The 24,648-nt window shown below is 48.1% G+C and overlaps 2 protein-coding genes across 4 annotated transcripts in view; one reads left to right on the top strand and one right to left on the bottom strand.

Annotated features, from left to right (window-relative positions):
• Positions 1-886: 886 nt before the first annotated feature.
• On the top strand, positions 887-21,223 carry nrap (nebulin-related anchoring protein). Of its 3 annotated transcripts, none has more exons than XM_018762566.2 (42): positions 887-1,066; positions 1,345-1,439; positions 1,588-1,675; positions 2,543-2,647; positions 3,507-3,611; positions 3,788-3,895; positions 4,247-4,351; positions 4,546-4,653; positions 4,813-4,920; positions 5,013-5,120; positions 6,090-6,206; positions 6,629-6,733; positions 7,158-7,265; positions 7,387-7,500; positions 7,790-7,888; positions 8,911-9,015; positions 9,112-9,219; positions 9,531-9,638; positions 9,781-9,978; positions 10,226-10,330; positions 10,504-10,602; positions 10,803-10,907; positions 11,087-11,194; positions 11,657-11,968; positions 12,463-12,567; positions 13,829-13,927; positions 14,126-14,230; positions 14,800-14,907; positions 15,170-15,283; positions 15,588-15,785; positions 16,037-16,141; positions 16,335-16,433; positions 16,574-16,678; positions 16,895-17,002; positions 17,209-17,520; positions 17,794-17,898; positions 18,012-18,110; positions 18,425-18,529; positions 18,761-18,868; positions 19,446-19,757; positions 20,054-20,206; positions 20,312-21,223. In XM_018762566.2, the coding sequence occupies exons 1-42, from the start codon at positions 995-997 to the stop codon at positions 20,450-20,452; spliced, it is 5,274 nt and encodes a 1,757-aa protein (XP_018618082.2). In that variant the 5' UTR covers positions 887-994; the 3' UTR covers positions 20,453-21,223. The 3 variants fall into 3 exon arrangements, with proteins under 3 accessions (XP_018618082.2, XP_018618083.2, XP_018618084.2); XM_018762567.2 differs by having other exon boundaries at positions 20,315-21,222; XM_018762568.2 differs by lacking the exons at positions 18,425-18,529; positions 18,761-18,868; positions 19,446-19,757; positions 20,054-20,206; positions 20,312-21,223 and adding an exon at positions 18,343-18,417.
• A 1,765-nt stretch (positions 21,224-22,988) lies between these two features.
• The window catches only part of habp2 (hyaluronan binding protein 2), a 33,474-nt gene continuing 31,814 nt past the window's right edge, over positions 22,989-24,648 (bottom strand). The window contains exons 23-26 of the mRNA XM_029250127.1: positions 24,377-24,519; positions 23,719-23,853; positions 23,445-23,587; positions 22,989-23,339 (exon numbers count right to left, since the gene is read on the bottom strand). Coding sequence (XP_029105960.1) covers positions 23,178-23,339; positions 23,445-23,587; positions 23,719-23,853; positions 24,377-24,519 — 583 coding nt within the window. The 3' untranslated portion in view covers positions 22,989-23,177. The remainder of the gene's footprint in view (positions 23,340-23,444; positions 23,588-23,718; positions 23,854-24,376; positions 24,520-24,648) is intronic.

Below are 24,648 nucleotides of genomic sequence, written 5' to 3'. Positions count from 1 at the left end.
TTTCAGCATCTTGAACACATCTCAACGTTCCACTAACATATCAAACAACAATATCTCAAAATGTTCAAGGCAACTCAGTAAACATCTCAACTAACATCTCAGCAGCATGGCCAACAACATCTCAACATTTGTAAATGTCCACATGTGCACATGCATCAATATTAGAACAAATGTTTCATCTCAAAAACACCTCAGTCCTCCACAAACAGGGCATCTCAACATCTCAAGTAGCTTAACATCTTGGCATGTCCACAGACGTCTCAACAAATGTTTCACCATATCAACAAACATCTATACATATCTCAACATGGCTAGAAACATCTCAACGAGCATCTCAACATCTCAAAAAACAGCTGAACATCACACAATGTTACAAACAGCTCAACACACAGAAAAAAAAACACCTCAAAGAAAGTCTCTAATGTCCACAAACATGCCAAATTCTCCACAAACTTCCTTAAGCATCAGGATCTCAAAAAAGATCTCAACGCGTTCATCAGCATCTCAAGATTTCAGCCTGTCCTCAAACATCTCAACAAATGTGTGGACATGTCTAGATACATATATCTCAACATGTCCGCAAACATGTCCACAAGTACCGTGTCCCTGTGTGTGTGTCACTATCTAAAGTGTCCCAGAGTTACTTCATCCTTATTCTTTTGGACAGGGAGACATAATGAGTGAGTCACACAGCAGACTTAACTGTCCTCAGCACGTCATAGTCAAGGCATGGAGAGGCCCGTCTCCAGCAACTAACGGACAGCTGTCCAGCCAATTGTCCAGGCCCGCGCCTGTGTCCCCACCCCCGAGGGTGGTCCCTGACCCTTGGTGTAGCGTAAGAAGTGCTGTCTGGAGGACGAAGGCTAAGTTTAACCACAGTCAGGAGCGCTGAAGCAGATCCGCCTCTCCTCGCTTGACCATCTACTCCCTGCATCAGGTCTCCTTTTCTAATAGTCCTACTGGTCGAAACTGTGTCCGCCGAGAGTTAGGAGACATGAATGTCCAACCCTGCGCCAGGTGTGGGTATGTGGTTTACCCAGCAGAGAAGATCAACTGCATTGGTCAGGTAAGACGGCCTGAGCTCAGACAAACAAACACACAAACAAGCGCACACACATCGTGAAGATAGGTTCAACGCCCGTTTCACCTGGACTCGAAAGTTTTAACAGAGGGTCATGTGATCTGGTCCAGGTTTGCACCTCCACAGCTCACCTCAGAGCTTCCTGAGAACACTCAGTCCAGTGTCTCACAGTGTGGATCAGACTGAAGTCCTGTCTACTGCATGTCTTCATGGTAATTTACCACATGTTTTGTGTGTGTGTTTTCTTCTCGTGCTCTGAGCAGAACTGGCACAAAGCATGCTTTCACTGTGAGGTGTGCAAGATGGTCCTCACTGCCAATAACTTCATCAGCCACCAGAAACGACCATACTGCCAAGTGTAAGTGTCCACCACCTCGTTGCTGTCCTGTTCCTCACACGCTGGACACACCTGTCCAGATCCAGCCGTTGCGGTTCTCCAACGTTCTCATTGATCTTCTCTGTTTGGTCTACTTGTCTGTGCTGTGGACCTTCACGTCGGGCCGCAGCCACAACCCCAAGAACAACACGTTCACGAGCGTGTATGAGACCCCTGTGAACATCAATGCCAAGAAGCAGTCGGAGGCAGTCAGTGAGGTGAGCGCTGCTCGGAGGTGGTCATAGATGGTCAAAGATGGACAAGGGTGGTCAGAGGTGGTCTGGGATGGATGGAGAGAAAGCGAAGGGTGGGTGGAAGTGGTCAGACATGGTCAGAGATTTTCAGGGGTGTTCAGAGATGGTGAGAGGTAATGGACTCCTTTCACATTGAGGAGGTTTCTGTCATCACACGTGTCATAGTGCGCATGTTGTTTCACATTTTAGCTTGCTGACACTCTGGCTATGAGCTCATATGCAGACTGACATAACGGGGCAGTGGGAGGTGTGTGGTCACATGTGGCGAGATGGAGTCACATTGCGCCGTGGTGACGGGGAACACCCGTCAGAGTGAAACTTACATGCAGAGTCCCCAGTCTGGTTGTGAACCATGTATGAAGGGGTCTTATGAAACCTGTGGGTCTGGGGGGCCGTGCCGGGGCCCGCGGTGATTTCACGGCAAAGGAATGAGGTCAGGCTCCAGGCCGCTGCTATTTCTGGGTCCGATGGGGACGCGACACTTCGGACGTCGGGGTCCTGTAGCCCCTTGGCTGTTATATTTACATTTCCGTTGTGTGGGCTCACCTCGTGCTCTCCCTGAGGGGCCACCTGTGCCAGTCTATCTACTGCCCCTCCCCCCAGACACCCCCCAGGCAGCTGCTCCCATGCCAAAGTGGCTGAGATTCACCCCATCTCCACCTGCATATGGTGGTAGTGAACCACCAAGGTGCTTTTTAATATGTGAATGAGACAAATGGTAACAGGTAATCTTATATAATGTACAGCGTCTGTGTTTGCGTGTGTGTGTGTATGTAAGTGAGACTTGTGTCCTCATGGAGGGGTCCTACCAGTGCTCTCTGTTTATTCCAGATCAAATACCGAGAGGAGGGCGAGCGGTTCATGTCCACCTTCCACTATGACATGAGGTCCAAGGAAGTTGCGCATGCACGCAGTGTCAGCCAGTTGGCCAGCCAGGTGAGTCAGCCAGGTGGCTCAGGTGAGATGGTCACATTAGCCAGATGAACTAACCAGGTGAGTCAGCCAGGTAAGATAAGAAATCTCATTATATTATTCAACTGAGCTGGTCAGATGAGCCAACCAGGTTACCCAGGTAAACTTGTCAGATTAGCCAGGTGAGTCAGCCAGTTGGCCCAAGTGAGCTGGTCAAATTAACCAAGTGAGTCAGCCAGGTATGCTAAATTAACTAGTCAGGCTAGTTTGGTGAATCAATCAAGTAAGCCAAGTGAGCTAGTAATGTTAGCCAGGTGGGCCAGATGAGATGGTCAGATTAGCCAGGTGTGTCAACCAGGTAAGATAAGGGGACTAGTCAGACTAGTCTGGTGAGTCAGTCAGTTAAGCCAAGTGAGCTAGTAATGTTAGCCAGGTGAGCCAGCCAGATGAGCTAAATTAGTCAGCCAGGTGGCTCAGGTACTAATCAGGTGAGCCAGGCAGGTAAGTCAAGAGAGCTTGACAAGTAAGCCAAGTGAGCTAGGCAGACCAGCCTGCCAGGTCAGCCAGGTGAGCCGATCAGGTTAGCTAAATTAATCAACCAGGTGACTCAGGTAAACTAACCAGGTGTGGTCGAGTCATGTGAGAGGGGTGACTCATTCAGGTGAGTGAGATGAGCACAGTTCAAAGTACTTGTACCTTTTCTCAAGGGAGTGTGGGTGACAGAGGTTGTGTGTTCTGTGAGTGTGAACAGAACACACGTATGAACATGAGAGAATTTCTGACCGTAAGGAGGAACCTGAGCACTACCAGGTGGGGTAGAAATGTTATAAGCAAAGGTGTGAAGAGGCCTGGTGTTTTACCCATGATTCCATTCTCTCTGTAGAATGCCTACAAGGCTGAGCACGAGGAACAGAAAACGTGGTTCTCCGGGACAGTCTCCAGCCAGGAGGTTATGTGTATGAGTCAGGAGCAGAAGATAACAGGTGATGTAAGTGCTCTTCATCTGCTCATCTTGACTAGGAGGAGACCACTGATGTCTCAGAGGTTTAAAAGGCTAAATGTGAACGAACGGTAATGAACGTTAACGAACATAGATGAACGTTTGTAACCACAACAGATGATTTTGACCCTCATGGGAACCTGGTTGTGTTTGTCGTGCCACAGGTGAAGCACAGCGAGGAGTTGGAGCAGACGAGGGGGAAAGGCAGCTATCCCGCCATGATCACCCCAGCCTATCAGCAGGCCAAGAAGGCCTCCGGTTTGGCCAGCAATGTGAGTGACGAGCAATTTCAGGGTAGGGGTGGACCGGATGGGTGGTGTGGAACAGGTGGAGGGTCAGGGGCCCCAGTGGCGGTCAGACAAGACATTACACAGGTTGGCGGTTTGGACATTGGTTAAGGCACCTATATGTGTCAACAGAAGCATTACAGTGAACATTGCAAATCGTCTGGTGGGAACTTCTGTTGAACCTGTGAACGTCCACTTTATTAAAATACACTGCTGCAGATACCGCTGTGGAGTGACCGCAAAACTGCAGGTTTGAATCGCAGAACGTCCCTCTCAAGCGTAGTAGGACATTGTGCCGAAGGTCTCAGCGAGGATGACTGCGGTCCTTTTGTACAGGTGGAGTACAAGCGAGGACACGAGGAGAGGGTCTCCAAATTCACGTCGGTATCCGACACCCCCGAGATCCTGTTGGCCAAAACGGGGGGCAAGTTGGCCAGTGAGGTGAGCTCACCCACTCACACACCCAGTCATACTTACTAACCCATAGCTGCTGGAAAGCTTGAGGAACAGCGTGGAGTAAAACACCTGGCTCAGTGTGAACGGTGAGGAAGCTGCTGTTTTCTTGTTGTGTTTTCTTGAAGTGTGTGTGTTTGTATGCAGCACACTGTGCTCATTCACATTTGCATGTACCGTAGTACCTTTACACGGAGGAGTATGAACAGCAGCGAGGGAAAGGAAGTTTTCCTGCCCATTTCACACCTGGGTACCAGGTGGCCAAGAATGCAGGAGAGATGGCAAGTGATGTAAGTACTGACCATAGAGTAGGACCCAAGTATGTACCAGCACACACACACACACACACACACAAGTCCAGTATTAGCAGCATATTCACATTAGATCCCCAGGATAATGAGTGAAAAGCCTCTAGTTGCTTCTCATAGTGACATATCCACCTTCCCCAGGTCAAGTACCATCAGAAGTATGAGAGGGAGATGAAAGGGAAGGGTTGCTCCGAGGCCGGAGCTGCCGAAATTGCGCTCGCTCGAGAAAATGCTGAAAACTTCAGCCAGGTTGGTCACGAAGGCATGATGGGGACCCCGTGACTGTGTCATTGTCAAACGCCAAAGGATGTTCTCACGTTTGTGTACATCTTCGTCAACAGCTCGCGTACACCGAGGAGTATGAGCAGCGGAAAGGAAAAGGCAGCTTCCCTGCCATGATCACGCCCGCCTACCAGGTGGCCAAGAAGGCCCACGCCCTGGCCAGTGATGTGAGTACTGGGTACGTCGCTGCAGTGGGATTCCAAAGGGCTTCACCACAGCAGACATGCTCAGGTTGTCCACTGGCGTGGGTCCCACTTGGACAGGAGAGTGAGCAGAGAAAAATCGGCTGTAACAATACACACACACACACATTTTCAGAACCGCTTGTCCCTTACGGGGTCACGGGGAACCGGAGCCTACCCGGCAACACAGGGCGTAAGGCCGGAGGGGGAAGGGGACACACCCAGGACGGGACGCCAGTCTGCCGCAAGGCACCCCAAGCGGGACTTGAACCCCAGACCCACCGAAGAGCAGGACTGCGGTCCAACCCACTGCGCCACCGCACCCCCCTGTAACAATATGTCACATATAATTCATGTGGTCTTCTCCAGCAAAAATATTTGCTATTGAAAATCAATGTACCTATTGTACGGGGGTGTGGTGGCGCAGTGGGTTGGACCGCAGTCCTGCTCTCCGGTGGGTCTGGGGTTCGAGTCCCGCTTGGGGTGCCTTGCGACGGACTGGCGTCCCGTCTTGGGTGTGTCCCCTCCCCCTCCGGCCTCACGCCCTGTGTTACCGGGTAGACTCCGGTTCCCCGTGACCCCGTATGGGACAAGCGGTTCTGAAAGTGTGTGTGTGTGTGTGTGTGTGTGTGTGTGTGTGTGTGTGTGTTTGTGCCTATTGTCGAAGGTGTTCGGAGTAGATAGAAATAGCACAATGGGTGGTTGGATTGTTACATTGATGGATGTAAGTCCAGGGTTGTTGAGCAGTGCTGCTGTCCATTTTGAGGGACTCTTAACTTCACTCCTGGGACCCAGTCAGGGAAGGTCATGGCTTCACTCCCCAGGCAGTTGGCTACAGTGTCATTCTAAGTGTCTACTCACACATGAGGAGTGTCCCTGGTTGGTGGTTAGCAATGAATATGAACAGAGTATCTGCGGGAGGTCAAAGTTCTCACCTATTTTTTTGTTTTACAGCTGAAATACAAGAAGGACCTCTCAAAGGTTAAAGGCTCAGCTCTTTACCATACCATGACCACAGAGGACAACCTGGCCTTGAAGAGTGCACGGAAGGTCAACAAGCTGGTCAGCGAGGTGGGTAGTCTGTGCTCTGCTGTCTCCACACTACTATGAGTGACCCTGGCTCGGTGATATATGTTAGAACATTATTGCTTCTGGAATGGGCAGTTCCGCTTTGTAGAACCATTGAAGGTCAACCGCAATGACCAAGCACAGTCATCGCTTTTGAATGCGAGCACTAAAGTCTTGCATTCCGGACATCCTTGTCATTCTAAGTCTACAACAGAGAAACTGATTACCACACTTGCTGATAATAGCATCCACCAAGCTGCATCCACCAAGCGTGAAGACCACCTCCACCTGTGAGGCAGCTGTTTCCGTTGCTGTTTTTATTCATGCATGACTGATTCTGAGGACAGCCGTGACTTGCTGTTTTGATGCCTGGCTCCGGTAGAGCATTTTGGGTAATGTTGTCTCCTGATCTGCTGTCCCCCCAGGTTGAGTACAAGAAGGACCTTGAGAACACTAAAGGACACAGCATCAATTACTGCGAGACGCCACAGTTCAAGAATACAACCAACATCTCCAAGTACACCAGTGATGTGAGTATCATCAGTGTAAGACCTGCATACTGTCATGTCAGGATGAGATGTCATTACTTTCTTACCAGTTTGAGTACGAACCCATTCATCCAAGATCCGGTCCAGAACTGTGAGAACTACTCTATACTGCCCAGACTGCAAAGTGCTTGACCCTGCTATGACAGAATGCGTCCAATGTCCAAATATATTTCTTGTGTCAGTGCCAGTGGCATGTTGTGCATTCGTCCTTGCTGGGTCCAGAATAGTCAGGTTGCTGGGATGACAGGATATTCCTGGTTTCATATGATCCGTGGTGTCTGCAGAGAGCGCACCACAGCAGCAGGCCTGTCCCCCTCATCCACTCCGCCATCAGTCAACCATGTGTCCATTATTGATCTGTGTAATCATTCAAAGCTCTGAAGACAGGACCTTTTTTTGCTGACAGAACAAGTACAAGGAGAAATACACCAACCACATGAAGGGGCATTATGAGGGCTGCGGCCCCGACAGAAGAACCTTACATGCCATGAAAGTGCGAAACCTTGCAAGCAATGTAAGTTCTGGCCTGTGTTTAGGCCTGTCTGAGAAGGATGGCTTATCGTGTGTCTATGTCCAGGGCAAGAAGTTTAGATATTCCCATAAGATGGTGAACATGGATGGACTATATCTTTTAGATTGCCTACAAGTCTGAGTATGAGCATGAGAAGGCGGAACATGGGGAATACAACTATCCAGCCACCATTACCCCATCCTATCAGACCCAGAGGAAGCTGGACCCACTGAAGGATGTAGGTGTCCCGACAAATACAAAATCTTGCTGGTTTGTACATATATATATACCTCCACCAGCTAGAGCTGGAGCCCCTTACAGTGTCCATAAATGGCATAACACTTCCTAATTTGATCTACTGGTATCACCCCAACCTTTGCAGAGCATGACGGCAACATCAGTGAGCTCATGAAACCAAATAAAAATGAAAACTGGGAAGCCTATGACTTCGGTCCAACATATATGAAGATGACTATGTAAACAGAATGCTTGCACCTTATTTGTCACATTTTCCTTGTCCACTTCAGGTGAATTACAGGCAGCACATTGACAAGGTGAAATTCAGCTCCGTGACAGACACTCCCGACATCGTTCAAGCCAGAATCAACGCTCAGCAGATCAGTGATGTAAGTTCACAAAGACAGCAAACTGGTATAAGTCCATCAACGGAACGCTTCCATGTAAAAAGGACACTATCTGTTGACATAATCATTCTCTGTCACCATTACCCACTGATGAGATCAGCTGTTGATTTAAGCTCCGAGTTTGTTTACCTGCGGTCAGGATTGAAAGGGGGATTGTCGAGCAGCCGTGAGCTGCCATATGAGAGTTAGTTATGCTTCCCTTTGATAGCAGAATGGGAAAATATAGCACCTTGTTGGAGGGGCGGAAGAAGGAGGTAGACTCCCTTCTGATGAACCAACCGAAATACAGTTGTATCCGTACTGTAGGATGCAGCATCATGGGTTTGGATGGGGTGAAGAAGGACACACAGGTAGCGTTCATCTTGAACGTTTTATTGAACACCAGCACACAGGGAAATAATGCTCTTGGTCCAAGGACCCCATTTCCTCAAGGACCCCATTTCCTCAAGGACCTACGTACCAAGCCAGCCTGCTTAGCACTCCCCAGGCTCTCTTTCTTCCCACTGGTAAACACGATCACCCCATCATTTCCCCCAGAAGTGCCCCCAGTGGTATAACACATTATTTACAATTTACCCATAATCCAACTCTCATTCCCCCCTCGAACACAGTAACGCGGGTCATTCCAATATTTTACACTGTCACTATTATTAGCAGACTAGTTTATCAGATGTATAGACACACATTAGGCATCATTTGTACGTACATACGAATACAACACATTTTTCAATAAATATTAAGGTACGTAGCGTGGTGCCTTACATCGGCTCACAAAGACCTGACCACAAATGGCCAGAAATAGCTCTCAATCAGGTATAGGGTTTCATGATGGAAAAATTTCGCAGTGAAGGGATGTCCAAGTGAGGTATGGGAGAATCAGACCAGTTGTTACTTGCAGTATTCAATGGTGGCATCTGAAACAGTAAGCTATCAGTAGCCTATGCTAATGGTATGCCGACGGTATACTAAGAGTACACTGACACTTCCCATCGTTCATCCCTCAGCTGAGTTACCGGGCCGACTATGAAAAGACCAAGACCCAGTACACGCTGCCTCAGGACCTCCCCCAGATCAGGACTGCTAAGGCCAACGCAGAGCTGTATAGTGACGTAAGGAAATAACTCATCTTATGAACCCGTATACCGCAACAGCCTGAAATGTCTTAGCACGTGAACTGCAGCCCCCTGCCTCTCAACTCAATGCAGATCAAGTACAAGGAGAACTGGGAGAAGACAAAGTCCAAGGCGTGTGACATTGGCGTCGACACGCTGACTGTCCGAGCTGCAAAAGCATCCAGGGATCTGGCTAGCGATGTGAGAGTGCACATCCACGCATGGCTCCCAGTTTGCCCTCCATTCTTTTTTTTATTTCACGGACAGGCCTGTCCAGGGTGACTGAGAATCCTGCTGTATTAAAATATAGTTCATCACCTCCAAAGAGCAGTGACCAGTTTAGGAGCAACATCATTAGCACTATTAGCACCATTAGCATCATTAGCATTACATCTCTTTACTGGGCTTTAAAGACAGAAGATTTTCCAAGCACATATGTAAACAAGTTTGCTGTACTGTTAGATGGATTCACGTATCGATGTTCTGTGGTCTAATCTGGGCTTCTCAATCAGATCAAGTACAAAGAGTCATTCGTGAAGAACAAGGACAAGGCCGTAGGAGTCAATGTGAGCGACTCAAAGACGCTGCATTCGCTGAAAGTGGCCAAGATGAGCAGTGAGGTGAGCTTTTCGGGTTAAGATGGACTCATACAGCAGATTATGAGCTAAGAAACCTCACCCGCTGCTAGGAATGTGCTACTAAGTTCTTTCGTAATGAGTATCATGGTGTAACACCATGCTGCATACACTCCTTCTGTGTCAGATTGCCTACAAGAAGGACTCCAAGAAGACACAAAGCAAGTTCCACCTGCCCCTGGACATGGTGCACCTGAACCAGGCCAAGAAGGCCCAGGCCCTAGCGAGCGACCTGGACTACAGGAAGAAACTCCACGAGTATACGGTGCTACCCGACGACATGAAGGTGCAGTGGGCTAAGAAGGCCTACAACCTGCAGAGTGAGGTAAGGTGGAGAACAGGCATGTGAGTCTGCAGGTCATTAACACCGAGAGATTAAGATTCTGGGTGAAATTAATATTTAGCGGGATGAGGGTGCAATTTGACTGAGTATAAAATACTCTGTAATGCACTACACTGTATGAGGAGGTACTATAGTACCCTGGCACTGTAGATACTGTAACGCTCTCTACTTTATGACAATAGTGTTTTAAAGTTCTAAGCTGTCTTTCAATCTCCCTTCCCCCATTCAGAACCTGTACCGGTCCGATCTGAACTGGATGAAAGGGGTTGGCTGGGAGGCTGATGGGTGCATGGAGGTGAAGCAGGCCAAGAAGGCTGTAGAGCTGGCAAGTGAGGTGAGAGAGAGAGAGAGAGAGAGAGAGAGAGAGAGAGGGAGAGGGAGGTAGATATGACCATGCTGCTCTGATTCCAGTGGACCATATGCTGGTCCTGTTGCTGTCATATGACTATACTCCGATCCTGCTCACAGGTTTTTTTTTTTTTTTTTTTTTTGATCTCTCCTTGCTAGAACAAGTACCGTCAGAAGGTGGACAAGATCAAGTTTACCCAGGTGGCAGACACTCTCTCCTTGAAGCATGCGAAGAAGAGTCAGGAGCTTCAGAGTGGGGTGAGGTGCCACACACTGGCCGAAGCCCATGATCATGGTCTAGAAAAGGATTCTTGGTCTTCGCAGGCCTACTGGTCAACATGTGTGGCTGATACAGACAGCACCGTTTCCACATCACCGTGATCTCATTCCAGCCTTCTTCTGCATGCTGGTACAACGTGTCCCTCGTGTTTGACCATTGACCCACTCTTTTCCCCAAGTTGGCGTACAAGGCCAACACGGCGCAGACTCTCCACCAATACTCCATGAGCAAGGACGAGCCACTCTTCCTGCAGGCCAAGGCCAACGCGGAGCTCCTCAGTGAGGTGAGGACCACAGTGTTCCTGCAACCTTCTCACAACAGTGTAGGGACATCAGTCATGGCAACTCCTCTACACTCTGCTGGATCAAGGAAGAACCCTTCAGGAGTGTGATCATGGTAGCTTCTGTGGTATCTACTGAAGAAAGGAACTAATTGTGTGTCCCATGTTTGCTTATCCTGCAGAAAGTGTACCGCAGCAGCTGGGAGAAGCAGAGGGACAAGGGCTTTGAGCTGCGCCTGGATGCTGTCTCCTTTGTCACAGCCAAAGCGAAGCGGGATTTAGCAAGTGATGTGAGTTGGGGATTCAAACCTGTGACCTGCTGGTCACAGTTCAGTGTTCAGGCAGAGATGTCCTTCTGTTTCAGCTCAAGTGCTGACCCGCATGTGGCTAAAGAGACACCATAGAGTGAAAATGCATGAAAGAGGAAAAAAAACTGTGAAAGCCATTACAGAGAGGCCACTTTGCCGCATGCATTAGAGAGACGCCAGGTAATGAACGCATCCTAGAGATAGGAGACAATGAGGTCCATTAGAGAGGCGTATTGTGGGTGAACAGCTCCGGTACGACTCATACGCGATGGGAATAAAGAGCACATCGTGATATGGGGAGTTGAAGAGCTCTACCAGGAGGAGGGGGCTTCACTCACACTGCTGCCTGGCTTCAGGGTCATTCTGCGCATTATTTACATACTCAACACCTTGGTGTCCAGAGGGTGGCGTTCTCTCAAACACCAGCACTGTCTCCTCCACCAGGTAAAGTACAAGCAGGAGTATGAGAAGATGAAGGGCAAGATGATCGGGGTCAAGGGGGTTCGGGACGATGCCCAGCTGGCGCACTCCACCCAGGCATCGCGCCTGCAGAGCGATCGCGAGTACAGACGGGGGTACGAGGACGGCAAGGCCCGGTACAGTGCATCCCTGGACATGCTGGCGCTGACCCATGCACGCAAGGCACAGGACCTGGCCACGGACACGCGGTACCGCAGCGTGCTGCACCAGTACACCACCCTGCCCACGGACCTCGCCGTGACCTGGGCCAGGAAGGCCTACGTCCTTCAGAGTGATGTGAGTCCCTCACATCACATGGCACAGCACCCCCCAGTGGAGATCCACGGGCTCAATCTTGAGATCTCTAGAGGGAACTTCTTTTGCACCTTTGAGTAGAGCAGAGCACATCAGTGAAATGTCATACAGCAAAAGTGAAGGAAGTGCATCTATATGAGCTTCATATGGCTATGATAGTGATGCCAGTTTTTAAACACACACTATGTGATACTGCTTGTCCCAAGTGGGGGTTGCGGCAAGCTGGAGCCTAACCTAGCAACACAGGGCACAAGGCTGGAGGGGGATGGGACACACTCAGGATGGGACGCCAGTCCATCACAAGGCACCCCAAGCAGGACTCGAACCCCAGACCCACCAGAGAGCAGGAACAGACCAAACCTGCTGTGCCACTGCACCCCATGGTTTTCAAATGGCACTTTCAAAAAAACCTCAGATGAAGAAAAATATGACAGTGAAAAGTTGATGATATTGACTGGCTCAATGTGTCCTTTCAGAAACTCTACAGGTCGGACCTGAACTGGATGAAGGGGGTGGGCTGGGCCACAGCGGGATCGCTGGATGTGGAACAGGCCAAGAAGGCAGGAGACCTGGTCAGCGAGGTGAGTGCCCATCAATGGGAAAGAAACCTCAACCTTTAAAGCCCTTCAAAGGTGGTTAAGGCATCTCAACAGTTAACGCACCTGAAACCACGATTTTTACTCCAAGCAGCCACAGCTCCTGTCCAGCATGTCGATAGAGGACCCTTTTTAAAATCCAGTGTGGCTGAATTAAGAGAGCAGCTTTAACCATCTTTGCAGCTTTTTTTTTTTTTTAAAAAAATCTTCCTCAGATGCTGAACTTTCAGCCACATTTCAACCATATGAAAGTCACATCAGAAATGTGTCCGTGTACTAATAATCCCCCACACACTCAGTTTTTTCTTCCCAGTCTCCCTGCTAATCATCTCCTCTGGGTTTAAATAGATGGCTCGAAATAGACGGTCACATGCTGTCAGGTTACATTTCCTGAGAAATGCTCTCCTGCTTTGGTGTCTCGAGGCCCACAGAGAAAATTACTGAGTGCCGCCAAGTTAGGGTCACTGGGCAGAGTGCAGCAGCCCACGAACACACACCTTCATAAGCGCCGCAGGTGCTGTGGGCAGCGGTCAATCTAGCAGCAGGACATTTAACATGACAGCCAACACGTTCATATAGTGGTAGTGTTGCAGAGCCCTGTAATATATCTCTCACACACACACACACACACACACACACACACACACACACGCAGTTAATAAATAGCTTTGATGAAATGTTAGTGTAATAGTTGTGATGTGTTTACTTACCAAGACTGTATATAGACATATAACATTATTTTATATATTGCTTGTATATAGAATTATATAAAATGTTTATAGAAATATTATACAATTTATTTAACATTATGTTTAATATATATAATATTAAGTACATTGCATAATATTTATACATAATTATATCTGTAATGAGGGTGCGATGGTACAGTGTTCGGCTGGGTCTTGCTATGTAGTGGGTCTGGGGTTCGAGTCCCGCTTGGTGTGTCTTGTGATGGACTGGCGTCCCGTCCTGGGTGTGTCCCCTCCCTCTGCAGCCTTGCGCCCTGTGTTGCCGGGTAAGGCTCCGGCTCGCCACGACCCCCCCCCCCGGAACAAGCGGTTATTGACAGTCTGTGTGTGTTTGTTAAAAAAAGGTTTGGGGTCATGACAGCCGCAAAGGTGTGTCAAGGTGTTCCAGCAGGGGAAGCTCTTGAGTAGCAAAAATTTCAGCTGCGCAAACCATACAGAGCTTGTGACAGGTTCTATTGACGTGCTTGTTTGTTTCTTTTCTTTCTTTGTTTTTCCAGAAAAAATACCGTCAGCAGGTGAGCTCACTGAAGTTCACCAGTGTTGAGGACACCCCAGAGATGGTCCAGGCCAAGATCAGCAACAAGCAGGCCATCGATGTGAGCACAACAGACTGATCACTCACACACACACACACGTGTTTGGCTGTAGAAGGACACACACACACACACACACACACACACACACACACACACACACCAGCCACAGTGTTAAAAACAAGCACAGCCAACACAACACACTATGCTGCAGTGAAGTGTGCTGTGTCATGGTGCCTGAAGGGGGCGCTCTTGCTTTAGAGACTGTATCGGGAGCAGGGGGAGAACATGAAGCACCGCTACACCCTGACCGGCGACCTCCCCGAACATGTGCAGGCCAAGATCAACGCCATGAACCTGAGCGAGGTGAGCGGCAGATGCTGGCAGGAAGTGCGCCTCCACTGGTGGATACAGCAAAGTGCTGTGGTTTCGTTGGCGGATAGAGAGGATACATATAATTTCATTGGTGGACTTTGAAAATTAGTGCGGTTTCATTGGTCGAAACAAAAAGTTGTGTGGTTTCACTTGTGGATAAAGAAAAAAAGGGCAGTGTTATCAGTGGAAACATAAAAGTTGTATGGTTTCATTGGTGAACAATGAAAATGAGCAGTTTAACAGAGAAAAGCGGAATTATTTGAATTCATTGGTGGACAATGAAAACTAGTGTGATTTCATTGGTGGGAAAGGAAATTAGTGCGATCTCATTGGTGGATACAGAAAACTAATATGATTTAATTGGTGAATAATGAATTGTGTAGTTTTATTGACAGATATGCGAAAGTAGTGTTATTTCATTGGTGGAAAATGACAGCCCAGTTTTATTGGTGGATACAGAAAATGAATGTGGTTTCATTCTTTTCGTATGAATGAAATGAAGACTTTAATGTCACTGATTTACCATTATCCTCTGCTTGCACACTATCTTATGTGTACAGACACGGTACAAGGAGTCCTGGACCAAACTTCGGGATTCTGGCTACAGGCTACGCCTGGATGCTATACCCTTCCAAGCGGCGAAGATCTCAACAGAAATTCTCAGCGATGTGAGTATGTTTCCAGAACCTTCCTCCTGAGGAAATGGATGTGACTACCATAAAACAAGAGATATCAAGAAATGTCTAAAGTGTGTCACCATTTTTTAATTTTACTGTGTTTATTAAACAGACAACCTGGACTTTAATAGGGACTTATGACCTCTCAGGACCTGGTTGTGCCATGTTCTTCCCCAGCAGCTCCCAAAACGGATTCTACTTTTGCTATTACACAGTCTACTCTTTCTAACTTCCCCACTATTTCGTTTTTTAGCACAAGTACAAGGAGGAATTTGAGAAGATGAAAGGCCGCATGATCGGACTGAAAGGATTGGAAGACGATATAAACATCTCCCACTACATCCACGCCGGCCAGCTGCAGAGCAATGTGAGTAAAGCCAGCTGCAGATCAGAAACCCAATGAGCCGATTCTTCAAATACACTTTGAAACAGGTTTAAAAGGAGCAGAATCAAGGTCCAGCTTAATTTAAATCTGGTTGAGTCTGCTCTTATTTATTTTGGCATAGTGTGTCTTTTATTTACACAGTGACCCTAGTGGTGCCTCTTGTTGGTTTGACCTTGATTTAAATTCTTCTGGGACTGAATTGCTTCCACCTTTGGTTTGGTTCAAAGTTTATGACTCGATTGCTGGCCATCATCTCACATGTACACTCATGACTCTTCTTCCACAGATCCAGTACAAGAAGGACTCGCTGAAAGAACGCTCCAAGTTTCACCTGTCCATGGACATGCTAGAGGTGACCCACGCTAGGAAGGCTCAGGCACTGGTCAGCGATCAGGACTACAGGCTAGCGCTGCACAGTTACACATCCCTGCCTGATGACCTCAAGCTCCAGGCTGCAAAGAAGGCCTACAACCTGCAGAGCGAGGTGGCCTCAGCATGTCCTGCTGTTATCGTTATACTTCACTGATTTGAACATGATTTACTCCTACATTTAATAGATTGCTGCATGTAATATCACATTTACTTGATTTTGATGACCGTCATTGGGTTTCATTGGCCCTGGTTAGGGTTGGGGTTGGTTATATGAACTATGGTATGGACTGTATGTTTGATATTTAATGGTACAGTGGGATAGATGGGAATGAGACTCAAAAGCTTGTGTCCTGCTTCCCACAGAAACTCTACAGGTCGGATCTGAACTTTCTGCGGGGGGCAGCCTGGATCAGCACTGGAGCGGTTCAAATCGAAGGGTCGAAGCGGGCCACGGACCTCATCAGCGAGGCGAGTCTGCTCCTCCTTCCTCTCTTTCCACCTCTGATTTTCTGTCAGATTATAACCAGTTATTGAGAACATCTTCCAGTGAGGAATCATTGTAACAGTGCAAATCCTGCTCCTCTACCAGAGAACCATTTGTGGGATGGGAAATTTTTGTGGTTGACTCCCTCTCCAACCTGCTTTTCTTTCTGTACATTAGAAAAAATACCGACAGCAGCCGTACTCGTTCAAGCACACCTCCATCGCCGATTCTCCAGACATCGTTCACGCCAAGTTCAGCAGCAAGGTCACCAATGAGGTAAGATGCTTATTCCTCACCGCCCTCTGCAGACTCCCAGCACCTTCTGCAACGGCAACAGACTCTGGCCTCTAGTCTTTTAATTTAAGAAACTCAAAGATGTTTTCATAACCGGGTCCATTGTTGTCCAACATCTGCAGCGGCTGTACAAGGAGGCGGGTGAGAACGCCAGGCACAACTACACAATGACGGCGGAGCGGCCGGAGCTCATGCAAGCCAAGATCAATGCTGCCAACTTCAGCGAGGTAGGTGTTTCCAATCTGATATCACCACAATGGTTTGTAGAACAATAGTTATTGTGCCATTTATGGGCCAATTTCACTAATAATCACTTTAGGGACCCTGCTCAGCAATATATATTTGCTAATAGTCACATCTTTGACTGCTGTGAAATTGGTATTGGGGACACAGTATGGCTCCTGATCCTCAGGAGTTAAATGACTGTTGTCCTGTGTCTATAGATCAAATACAGGGAGTCCTGGCATAACCTGAGGGCCCAAGGCTACAAGCTCACCATGCAGGACATCCCCTTCCAGGCAGCCAAAACATCTGGTGGGATTGCAAGTGATGTGAGTGTGCTGCAGAGAAAGTCATTCCAGAGCGCATGCTGGGAGGGTAGACGGCAACTTTATCATTCGCTGTTGGTTCCAGGAGTCTGCATCCCCCCCACACCTTGCCTTTACACCGTCTGCATCTCAACATTTCTGACTGGCAGCTAACATATTCTCTTTTTTCCTGCTATTTGCCCCTCCTCTTTCTCACACATTCCCCACAGTACCAGTACAAGCATAACTTCCTGAAGGAGAAGGGCAAGTGCATTGGGGCTCGCAGCATCCTGGACGATCCAAGGATGCTGCACTGCCTACAGGTGGGCAAGCTGCAGAGTGACAAAGAGTACCGCAAGGAGTCCCGTTCAGCCAGCGGCCAGTACCACTTGTCCCTGGACATGGTTCACCTGAGCCAGGCCAGGAAGGCCCAAGCCTTGGCCAGTGACCTGGACTATAGGAAGAAGCTCCATGAGTACACAGTGCTGCCTGATGACATGAAGGTGCAGTGGGCCAAAAAGGCCTACAATCTGCAGAGTGAGGTAAAGTGGAATATGAACTACGGGCCATTAAGAATCAAGAGCTAGAGGAAGGGCTTCATAGGTGTGTAGAGCAATTATCTTAGTCTGAGTGGCTCTACAGTGGATATCTTAGGGTTTGTAGACCTTCAACAGGAGGTACTGAAGGCTGAGTAGACCTTCGGCGGCACTTATTTTGGGTCGAGTATGTCTTCCACAGCAGATATTGCGGGTAGAGTAGACCTCTAGCACTAGGTATCTCACGTTGGTTATTCACATTCTCTCTCTTTCTTACAGAAACTATACAGATCAGACTTGAACTTCATGAAGGGTGTGGCCTGGATGACAGTGGGAACACCCCAGCTGGAATCAGCTAGGAAGGCAGGAGAGCTTATCAGTGAGGTGAGACCTCCAGTGGGGAGTGACCTGCCTTGTGACTGGCCAACTGTGACTGGCCAACCTGCCATCCTCCATTAGATCACCTTCATCTGGACTCATGTTTCTTACACTTGCAGAAGAAATATCGACAGCTACCGGACAGCCTGAAATTTACGTCTGTGACAGATTCCCCTGACATCATCCATGCAAAGAATAGCTACCTTCAGTGCAGTGAGGTGTGTCCATGTGTTACTCTCATTATTACCCATGGCAGTTCTGCCTTGGTGTACTTTCTGCCAGTTAGGACTTTACTTACAATAAAGGTTCAAGAGCACATTCTAACCTGCTGGTTGATATAGATCCTGTTCCATGTCTTGCCTATCTATTCAACATCAATGTCATACTACCACAGTGCTTCTGTACTCTTACTCTTCTCACTTTTTACATTTTGTCACACTTGGGTTACAGACAATAGGGGTTGCGGTCTATTTCTGCTGAGATTAGGAATTTGAAGTGGAGGGGGGCTAATTGAATTATGACCCCGTTTCAGCGGCTGTACAAGTCAGGAGACTCTGAGGCCCTGCACAGATACACGTTACCCCCAGACCACCCCGACTTCATCAGAGCCCGGTTGAACGCCCAACACATCAGTGACGTGAGGGATTCTTCCACTGTTTTTCCATAGTGATGCAGTTGTGTGAAAACACATGTTCATAGAGGACCAGCTGTTCTTGTTCTCTTTACAAAAACAATAGTTGACCAGATGGTGAGGATTAGATTAATCAGATTAATCAATTACATCAAAAGCTGAGTCAAACAGCACCAGTTATTGTGTGGAATGTCAGAATCATTGAAGCACCCAATGTTGTCTCTCATTCTCTTTCAGAAAATCTACAAGACATCTGGTGAACAGGTGCGGTCGGCAGGATATGACCTCAGGCTAGATGCCATCCCTTTCCAAACTGCGAAGGCATCAAGAGAGATCGCCAGCGATGTGAGTATCCAGCGGTAATGGTCCTCCTCAGAAATGCTGCAGTACCAGTCAGTCTTCCGGAAGTTACTCAGACAGACAAACACACACAAACATACCACCTCCTTAACGTTCAGCCACTGTGCTATTGGTCTGCCTAAAACCATTTATATTTACATTTATTTATTGAGCAGATGCTTTTCTTTCCAGTGGATACTATGTAATGTTATCAGCCCATACACCTTATTCATCAAGGTGACTTACACTGCGAGATACACTACTTACTTACACTAGGTCACTCATATTGGGTCACCCACATTTGGATGTTTTCAGCACTCAGCATGATTCCAGAGCATCAGCATCTCCTAGTGACTGACCAAGCACATGTGGGTTTCTGGTTGGCTGCAGTGGCCGATGATGCTGATGATCCTGCCTGGCAGTGTTAGAGGTGTAGTGTGCGACGTAGCTGTTGGGTAGCAACAGTGAGGCTTTGACGTGTCCAAGGTTTCTGGCAGGCCAGGACAACAGAATTCGTCATGATCTGCTCTGCTGCATGTGTACCTTTGTTCTCAGACAGCAGTTCTGTCTTCTTCTCCCTCAGTTCCGCTATAAAGAGGCATTTGTGAGAGATAAGGGCCATCAGGTCGGCCTTCGCTGCGTGGAGGACGACCCCAAGATGAGGCACTCGCTGGCTGTCAGCAAACTTCAGAGCAGCCACCAGTACAAGAAGCAGTCCCAGGAGGAGCGCTCCCACTACAGGCTCCCTGCCGACCAGCCGCAGTTCCTGCAAGCCCGCAAGAGCCAGGCACAAGCCAGTGACTTGAGCTACCGCCAGCGGCTACACCAGTACACCTGTGATCCAGAGCAGCTCGCCGTGAAGCACGCCAAGAGGGCCCAAGGGCTACAGAGTGATGTAAGTGAGCCCTGCCGTTCCAACCTGTGAGGTTCACACCTGCCACTGCTTCCACTTTTCGTACTCTGGAGGAGCATGAAGCCCAAAGGCTGACGTTTTCACCAGAAACTCTCCCAAACCCCTCCCGCTTTGCATGGCCTCACCCAAATCTACCCCCCTCTACCATATCCCCTCCCAAAACCCCTGCCCTTCTACCACGTGCCCTAAAAGCAATTTCCCTCTAATCAGCTTTTCTCTTTATCCAAGTCAGTTAGAAACATGTAACCCTGTAACCCAGATCTTGCTTCTCCTTCCAGCTCACCTACAAGTCAGACCTGAACTGGATCCGAGGAGTGGGTTGGACCCCGCCAGGCTCCCACAAGGTCGAGATGGCACGTCGGGCTGCAGAGCTGGGATTGGCTGAGGGGCTGGACCCCGAGCAGGCCATCGCCCGGTACCAGCAGCTGATGGTAAGACACAAAATCAGAGTTTTTTGGGTTGCGATTCTCTTTGTTTGCTTTTCCTCACTGTCAAATTTACCTTTTGAACACCAAACCTGGGCTCTGCTGCACAAGCAGCAGCAGCAGCAGCAGAGTCAGACAGTAATGGAGACCACAGAAGAGTTTCAGCAGCCGGGGGTGAACCCAGATGCCATGGAAATTCTTCATGTGAAGAGGAAGAAGACCATCCACACAGTCAAAAAGGCCACCGTGTAGAATCCCCAAAATATATGCAAAGTCCATCATCTCGTATCCTCTGCAAACCACCACCCTCTATTTTTCACAGCTTTTTTATATTTATTATTAAGGTGGGAACAGATGGGTTTGCACTCTGTAAACACTAACAGAACGTGTGCTTTGGATCAGTTGTGTACCCTGCATGAGTGTGGAAATGAGAGCCCTTTGGTAGCTGTCAGGATGCACATGGGGGTAAACTGAGGAACAGGGCAAATCTGCGGGTCTTTATTGATCTTTGATGGTGGTCACCTCACCCCAGGTTTTACTCTGGTACCAAAGGGGAGGTGTTCACTTTGGGGCACTTGCTGAAACTTGGTCTACTCAGAGCATTTAGCGAGAGACGCATTCAAGGTGTAACTGGCAGGTTCAGCTTGCAAATGTTCTGTAACTTTAGTGTAGAACTTCTGTCAATAAAGACTTTTTGAAGCAACTGCACTCGTCTCGTCACAAACCACTCGGATGACAAGAACCTTCCCACCATGTAAAGATCTAATTGGAGGGTCATCAGAGCATTTAAGTTTACCAAGTGTCCAAAAAGTGTCTGATCCAGTGTTTTGACTGTAAAATTATTTGCATATTTAGCTTGTTTGTTGCACTGACTAATTGTCAGGCCACTCAAACACAGCAGCTGAGTTAAAGGCTTCTTTAATAGCCTGGTCCGTCTTCCCAGTAACAACTCAGATCTTAAGTATTAGCAGAAACCCTATACTAAAATCACGCAACCTAAGATGTATTTAGTAGTGATTAATTCAAATTTAGTGCAGTAAAACACAATATGTATAAAAATATTAATTGGTGTAGAAAGGATTATGACTTTGATTAAATGTGTGTGTGTGTGTGTATGTATGCGCACATTCACCGGCCACTTTATTAGGTACACCTGTTCGACTGTTCGTTAATGCAAATATCTAATCAGCTAATCACACGGCAGCATGTCAATGCATTTAGGCATGTAGACATGGTCAAGACAATCTGCTGAAGTTGAGACTGAGCCTCAGAATGGGGAAGAAAGGTGATTTAAGTGACTTTGAACGTGGCATGGATGGGGGCGTGGTGATGCAGTGGGTTGGACCGGGTCCTGCTCTCCAGTGGGTCTGGGGTTCGAGTCCCGCTTGGGGTGCCTTGCGACGGACTAGCGTCCCGTCCTGAGTGTGTCCCCTCCCCCTCTGGCCTTACGCCCTCTGTTGCCGGGTAGGCTCCGGCTCTCTGTGACCCCGTATGGGACAAGCGGTTTGGAAAATGTGTGTGTGTGTGTGTGAACGTGGCATGGCTGTTGGTGCCAGACGGACTGGTCTGAGTATTTCAGAAACTGGTGATCTGCTGGGATTTTCTCACACAACCATCTTAAGGTTTTACAGAGAATGGTCAGAAAAAGAGAAAATATCCAGTGAGCGGCAGTTCTGTGGGCAAAAATGCCTTGTTGATTCCAGAGGTCAGAGAAGAATGGCCAGAATGGTTCAAACTGATAGAAAGGCAACAGCAACTCAAATAACCACTCGTTACAATCGAGGTATGCAGAAGAGCATCTCTGAACGCACAACACGTTGAACCTTGAAGCAGATGGGCTACAGCAGCAGAAGACCACACCGGGTGCCACTCCTGTCAGCTAAGAATAGGAAACTGAGGCTACAATTCAAATGGGCTCACCAAAACTGGACAATAGAAGACTGGAAAAACATTGCCTGATCTGATGAGTCTTGATTTCTGCTGCAACATTCAGATGGTAGGGTCAGAATTTGCTGACCATGTCCACCCCTTTATGACCACAGTGTACCCATCTTCTGATGACTACTTCCAGCAGGATAACGCACCATGTCACAAAGCTCAGATCATCTCAAACTGGTTTCTTGAACATGACAATGAGTTCACTATACTCAAATGGCCTCCACAGTCACCGGATCTCAATCCAGTAGAGCACCTTTGGGATGTGGTGGAATGGGAGATTGGCATCATGGATGTGCAGCCAACAAATCTGCAGCACCTGCGTGATGTTATCATGTCAATGTAGAGCAAAATCTCTGAGGAATGTTTCCAGCACCTTGTTGAATCTATGCCATGAAGAATTAAAGCAGTTCTGAAGGTAAAAGGGGGTCCAACCGGTACTAGCAAGGTGTACCTAATAAAGTGGCCCATGTGCGGCACAGTAAGTAGCGCTGCTGTCTCACCACGCCTGGGTGGTGCGAGAGGACATGGGTTCGATCTCTGCTCAGTGTGTGGAGTTTACATGTTCTCCCCATGTCTGGGTGGGTTTTCTCCGGGTGCTCCAGTTTCCTCCCACAGTCCAAAGACATGCTTTTCAGGTTCACCCATAGTGTCTGAGTGACAGAGGGAGTGTGTTCCACTGATGTATGGATGAGCGACCTATTGTAAGTAGTGTCTCTAGCAGTGTAAGTCACCTTGGTGTATATATATATAATTTGCATATTACCATAGCAAAAGACAATGGTTCCCTGCAATAAAAGGTATGAAGTCTGTCTTCACTGCACAGCCAAGCAATGCATTGGGCTCATAAGAGTTCAGCTACATTACACACTTTTATTCTTCACCCGATGAGGATGGAGGAAACAGATTCAGTGATTGGAAATTAACATGGGAAAGAAATAATTATTTTATCGCTACACCACCTGCTGTCTAGCTTTTGTGAAAGGTGGAGCTCACACACGACCACATGTACACGCACACGGAACCGGTATGCTTCCTGAAATTATGAGGCAGATAGTTTGGAGTCGATCCAGTCGAGGAAGGTGGTGACGCGAGCGTAGATGCCCGGCTTATTGCGCTTTCCGCAGCTGTCGCCCCAGCTGACCACACCGTACACGTAGTGCGTCCCGTCCTTCTCGCAAACCAGCGGTCCGCCAGAATCGCCCTGCGCAGGAAGCAGAAATGGTCACGGAGCGTATACACAAATTGGATGTGTATACAAGCACGTGCGCACGCGCGCGCGCACACACACACACACACACACACACACCTGGCAGGAGTCCACCCCTCCCTTCATATTGCCGGCACACAGCATGCTACCGTCAAGCCTGTTGCCGTACACCTTTTCCTCCATGCAGCGCTTCTGGGACAGCAGGAGCACAGGGGCATACAGCAGGTGGTTGGAGATGTAGGCTGAACACACAGACACGTACACACACAGGATGGGCACGCATGAGCAAGAGAAAACACAGATAATTTATCTCTGACAAACCTCACTCAGGATTCAGCACTGTCACAGCAAACCATCCCCCTCAGCATCTTACCTTTCTCAGTGGCCCCCCACCCAGAGATGGTGCACTCTGTCTTATCGGGGAAGGTTTCTGTCGGCAGGCAGGCTGTCCTCACGGTCTCGGTCTCATTTGCACAACGGCCTTCGGAGCCTTTGAGCCTCAGCAGAGCTGGGAATGGACATTCTCTAAATCCACAGGCCAAAAACCCTGCTCTCCTCAAACAGCTTTCCCTTCTCATGTCTTTTTAAAATAAAGAGTCCACACCCAGAATGAACACTTGGATTGTAATACACTTCACCCCGTTCAATGGTTCTAATATATTTGTGAAAACCGGCTGTTAATTGCAAAACTGGATAATGAAGTTACTCATTCCATCAATTACAGTTTGTTACAAGCCAATTCCAAGTTCACTCCAACATCACTCTAAATGATGCAAAATAAAATAACAATTAATAACAGATAGAAATAACAGAACAATTAATGAACCAGAGCCTATTTTAGAAGAATTGGGGGGTACACCCTCAATGGGACGATAGTCCATTGCAGGGTAGCCACACACCTGCAAAATCTGGAGAAATTAATTACGACACTCAGAATTACGATATTTGGATAGGTGACCAGGTATATGGAAAACCAGATATTATGAGCTAAATCACTGGGGATGAGTGTATGTGGAACATGGAAATCTCACCAACGTCATTGTACAAGGCTCCCGGTGTCTCTCTGTAGTCTTCGTGAGTTATGGCCTCAACAACGTCTATGACCTGGACATCCGGACTGAACTTCTTCAGGCTTGTAACTCCTAGGACCACCTGCTTGTCAGTGTCGTTGTTACTGGGGGCAAAAGAGCGAAGAAGTTGTTAAACAAAATAACCTTAAGAGACATTTTAACGTAAAGCATACCTCTACAGGGCCTGTTTGAAAAAGGTACGTGAGCTAAAAAGTAAACTTTGCTTGCTGCAG

The sequence above is a fragment of the Scleropages formosus genome, chromosome 3 (genome assembly GCF_900964775.1).
Source record: "Scleropages formosus chromosome 3, fSclFor1.1, whole genome shotgun sequence".
In the NCBI taxonomy this organism is placed as follows: domain Eukaryota; kingdom Metazoa; phylum Chordata; class Actinopteri; order Osteoglossiformes; family Osteoglossidae; genus Scleropages; species Scleropages formosus.
Note: the sequence above shows the minus strand (reverse complement) of the source record. Positions and strands in the feature narration are given on the sequence as shown.

Excerpts from the sequence above, each read along its gene's own strand:
- nrap (XM_018762566.2), top strand. The coding sequence starts at position 995 with ATGAATGTCCAACCCTGCGCCAGGTGTGGGTATGTGGTTTACCCAGCA. Across the intron at positions 10,603-10,802 it reads GTCAGGAGCTTCAGAGTGGG|TTGGCGTACAAGGCCAACAC; the intron begins GTGAGGTGCCAC and ends CTTTTCCCCAAG. Across the intron at positions 16,142-16,334 it reads CCACGGACCTCATCAGCGAG|AAAAAATACCGACAGCAGCC; the intron begins GCGAGTCTGCTC and ends TCTGTACATTAG.